At 47.0% G+C, this 4,905-nt stretch overlaps 1 protein-coding gene across 1 annotated transcript in view; it reads right to left on the bottom strand.

Moving 5' to 3' along the window:
• GYG2 (glycogenin 2) overlaps nt 1–4,905 on the bottom strand; it is a 50,451-nt gene that overhangs the window by 24,841 nt on the left and 20,705 nt on the right. Inside the window, exons 4-5 of the mRNA XM_037734981.1 lie at nt 4,013–4,187; nt 1,509–1,671 (exon numbers count right to left, since the gene is read on the bottom strand). Of these exons, the coding sequence (XP_037590909.1) occupies nt 1,509–1,671; nt 4,013–4,187 (338 nt within the window). The remainder of the gene's footprint in view (nt 1–1,508; nt 1,672–4,012; nt 4,188–4,905) is intronic.

Here is a 4,905-nt window from a genome sequence, read left to right as displayed (position 1 = left end):
TTTAGTTTCTGTTTTTGAGACAGAGTTTCCCTTTGTTGCCCAGGCTGGAGTGTGATGGCACTATCTCGGCTCACTGCTACCTCCGCTTCCCAGGTTCAAGCGATTCTCCTGCCTCAGCCTCCTGAGTAGCTGGGATTACAGACATGCGCCACCACACCCAGCTAATTTTCTATTTTTAGTAGAGATGGGGTTTCTCCGTGTTGGTCAAGCTGGTCTTGAACTCCCGACCTCAGGTGATCTGCCCACCTCAGCCTCCCAAAGTGCTGGGATTACAGGCATGAGCCACTGTGCCTGGCCAGTATTTTCTTTTACTTTACGAAAATTCCAGCACATGTCCTCTCTACTGATGCCCATTTGAACAAATACGTGGCTTCAGGTTACCTCATTTTAATTCTCCCCTATAGTCTACCAGGGGTCAGCCAACTACACTCTCTGCATGTTTTTGTAAATAAAGTTTTGTTGGAACACAGCTGTGCTCTTTTCTTTTCTCTGAGACAGGGTCTCACTCTGTCACCCAGACTGGGGTACAGTAGTGCAATCACAGTTCACTGCAGCCTTGAACTCCTCAGCTCAGGTGCTGCTCCCAACGCAGCCTCCCAGGGAGCACAGAAAACAGGTGCCATCCTCACATTCAGCTTATTCTTGTAATTTTTGTACAGATGGGGTCTTGCCATGTTGCCTAGGCTTGTCTTGAACTCCTGGCCTCAAACAATCTGTCTGCCCTGGCCTCCCAAAGTGCTGGGATTATAGGCATGAGCCAACAGGCCCAACCCATGTTCAACGCCAAGTACAGTCACACAACACATAAAAGTGCTTGGGTCAAAGACAGGCCATACATATGACAGCGATCCCATAAGAGTTTATACTGCATTTTCACTAGAGCTCTGTGAGGTCTGGATATGTTTAGAACCACAGATACTTCCCACTAGGTGACAGCTGCCTGCAGCATTCCGTGCAGTCACACGCTCTGTGGGTGTGCAGCCTGGGAGCAGCAGGCTCTACCACCCAGCCTAGGTATCCAGCAGGCTGCATCATCTAGTGGTAGGAAGACACACGCTAGGATGTTCACACAATGACAAAATCTCCTAACAACACATTTCTCAGGCTGCATCCCCGTTGTTAAGCGAGGTGTGGTTGTCTGGTCAATGGCTGACTTCGTGCAACATCTGCAGAGCTGAGTGTGTGCAACACAGACCATAAGGCGGGCAACTCCGAAAACAGTTACTATCCAGCCCTTTAGAGAAGGACTTGCTCACCTATTTTATATGACTGGATTGTCGAGCTGTTCTTTCTCCTTAGCAAGGATATTTCCAATGGTTCTCTCAACTGTATATTTCCTTGTGAACTTCCCGATCTCTTCCTATACCCCTGACTGGCCGTATTCTTCAATTCCCACCTGGATCTTCAAGTGACCATTCCCAGATAAGGGGAAATGGGGCGAGGCTGCGATGTGGGTACAGGCAGTAGTCCTGTTCTCCTCCCCAAACGTCCAGGCTGCCCTGGCTTACCATCAAAGCTGCCGTGTTCCGTGGCGTGTTGCAGCAGGAGTTTATGCGTGCGCAGCGAAGGCTGGAAGACAAACACCCCGCTATTGAAGCAATCCGGCCATCCCGGGTCCGGGGCTGCAGAAAACTCTCCCCGGTCAAACAGCTCATCGACATTGGACAGCACCTGGTGAAGCAAAACACGGAGAACCTGCTGCAATGCTTCTTTTTTTTTTTTTAAGCGGAGTTTCGCTCTGTTGCCCAGGCTGGAGTGCAGTGGTGTGGTGTTGGCTCACTGCAGCCTCCACCTTCCCGGTTCAAGCAATGCCCCCACTTCAGCCTCTTGAGTAGCTGGGATTACAGGCACCTACCACCACGCCCAGCTAATTTTTGTATTTTTACTAGAGACAGGGTTTCACCATGTTGGCCAGGCTGGTGTCAAACTCCTGGCATCAAGTGATCTGACCACCTCGACTTCCCAAAGTGCTGGGATTACAGGCACGAGCCACTGTGCCTGGCCAATGCTTCTTTCTGCAAAGGCAGATTGAGTTTACAAAATAATACAGTAGGAACTTTAGGATGGGCCTGGAAATGCTTGCTGGTTGGAAACCTGCGTCCAGTTTTTTTTTTTTTTTTTTTTTTTTTTTTTTTTTTGAGTGACTCTTAAGACTTTCCCACTTACGCTCAAAGGAGAAACATTTGTGAGAAAGACTGTTCTGTGGTTGATTTCAAGTGGTTGATGCAACACTGTCTAAAATTATTTCCTTAAGGTTCTTAAAATCCTCCATGAAATTCTCTTAATTGTATATCCTCAACACACTAGCAAATGTCAGCAATGACATTACAGAAACTCATAAGCAGTGAGGTTTGGAAGTCAACATAATGTAATTAATTGCCTCATAGAGCTTGACAATTAATTTCAGTTCTTTTTAACCCAGTCGTCCCTAAGATTTTTGGCAACAGGGACCAGTTTTCTGGAAGACAATGGTGGTGGGAGATGGTTCCAGGATGATTCAAGCACATGACATTGATTGTGCACTTTATTTCCATTACGATTGCACTGTAATACATAATGAAATAATTCTACAACTCAACATCATGTAGAATTGGTGGGAGCCCTGAGCTTATTTTCCTGTGAGTAGAAAGTCCCATCTGGGGGTGATGGGAGACAGTGACAGATCATCAGGCCTTAGATTCTCATAAGGTGCGTGCAACTCAGATCCCTCACATGCGCAGTTCACAATAGGCTTCGCATCTCTATGAGAATCTAATGCCGCTGTTGATCTGACAGGAGGCGGAACTCAGGTGGTGATGCCAGTGATGGGAGTGACTGTAAATACAGACGAAGCTTCGCTCGCCTGCCCATCACTCAGCTCCTGTTGCGTGGCTTGGTTTCTAGCAGACTGATGCCTGTCTGTGGCCCCAAAGGTTGGGGAACCCCTGCTTTTAACATATACGAATTTTCTAAATTATGCAACACTATTCTGATTATCATTCTTGCTTTCTTCTTTCTCCAGACCTGGTTTTACTTAACCAAGACAATCCAGAACTGAATTCTAACACTCCAACTTCATTTTCCATTTTGATTTTCCAATGGCTGTTTTTGAAAGTGCCCACCATGGGTTTCTACACTGTGTAAGTCACTAGCCCAGATAGCAGTTAGGAGATGCCACAGCTTAAAGGGCCCAGTGTACCAGTCCAGTCAGGACCACATAATTCAATATACAATCATGGCGACAGGTTTTTTCTTTTTTCTTGCTATGTTGCCACGGCTGGAGTGCAGTCACATGATCTCGGCTCACTGCAACCTCTACCTCCCAAGTTCAAGCGATTCTCATGCCTCAGCCTCCCAAGTAGCTGGGATTACAGGTATGCATCAGTCCACCCGGCTAATTTTTGTATTTTTTGTAGAGACAGGGCTTGGCCATGTTGCCCAGACTGTTCTCAAACTCCTGGCCTCAAGTGATCTGCCTACCTCAGCCTCCCAAAGTGCCAGGATGGCAGGCATGAGCCACTGGACCCAGCCACAAGTTTTTTTTTTTCCTAATGGTTCTATTTTGTGTAAAATATTGTGGTCATAATTCATTCCTGGGGTAGGAACATGTCTTCCAACCCCTCATTCTCTTCAGCAGGGTCTACCACAGTGCTAGGGGTATGTTATGTCTGATTGTAATAGACTGAACACTGTGTTAGAAATAGAAATGCACACGACCTTCACAGACATCTGCCAGTGAGAGCTGACAGCCTGGCCAGCATATTGAAACCCTGTCTCTACAAAAATACAGAAATTAGCCGGGCATGATGGCGGGTGCCTGTCATCGCAACTACTCAGGAGGCTGAGGCGGGAAAATCACATGAACCGGGGAGACGGAGGTTGCTGTGAGCCAAGATTGCGCCAATGCTCTCCAGCCTGGGTGACAGAGCGATTCACCATCTCAAAAAAAAAAAAAAGAAGAGTTGACAGCCTGCTTAAGGATGGAGAGATGAGGTCTTGGAGGTTTCTTATCAAGTAGGGAAACTTCACTCACCAGAGTGTCTGCATCCAGGAAGACACACTTGCTGTAGTGAGTGAGAGTCCAACAGTGAAGCTTGGTGAGGGTGACCCCAAGCTCAGGTCTCTTCAGAAAGGCCAGGTGGATGTAGTCCGCACTATCAATTAGATTCACTTCAATTATTTCATCGAACACCTTGGAGAGGATGGCCCTGGAACAGACATGTGCCAAATAGGAGGACAGTGGGTGAATATTTAGCATAGAACTGCCTCTTCCTTTGGGAGGGTGCTGTTTTGCTGCTCACAAACATGGAACAGAGAGAATTCCCCACTGGCCTCCCTGCGGTCTCCATGTTCAGAGCTCATTTCCATGGATGGCTCATACTTGAACGCAAATGTCAATAGTGTGAAATGCCACCGTACTGGAAGAATCAACATACTACTTTAGCAATGCCCCTGAGCTAAATGACTGAAGCTTTAGGGGTGCATAGAAACCACCACAATTTGTAGGACATTTTGAAACGATTTAAGTATTTTTGAACATGCTTCTTTGATAGCCAGTGTTATATTTTTCAATCAACACAAAGCATAATGATTACTCTAAGTTCAATATTTTCATATTCATATATTTAAAGTCATGCAAGGCCTGGCATGCAGTGGCTAGTGCCTATAATTCTAGCACCTTCAGAGGCTGAGGTGGGCGGATCACTTGAAGTCAGGAGTTGGAGACCAGACGGGCCAGCATGGCGAAACCCCGTCTGTACTAAAAATACAAAAATTAGCCAGGCGTGGTGGCGTATGCCTGTAGTCCCAGCTACTTGGGAGGCTGAGGCACAAGAATTGCTTGAACCTGGGAGGCAGGGCTTTTGGTGAGCCAAGATCACGCCATTGCACTCCAGCCTGGGAAATAGAGCAAGACTCTGTCTCAAA

Source organism: Cebus imitator, unplaced genomic scaffold (genome assembly GCF_001604975.1).
Source record: "Cebus imitator isolate Cc_AM_T3 unplaced genomic scaffold, Cebus_imitator-1.0 Scaffold699, whole genome shotgun sequence".
Taxonomy (NCBI): domain Eukaryota; kingdom Metazoa; phylum Chordata; class Mammalia; order Primates; family Cebidae; genus Cebus; species Cebus imitator.
Note: the sequence above shows the minus strand (reverse complement) of the source record. Positions and strands in the feature narration are given on the sequence as shown.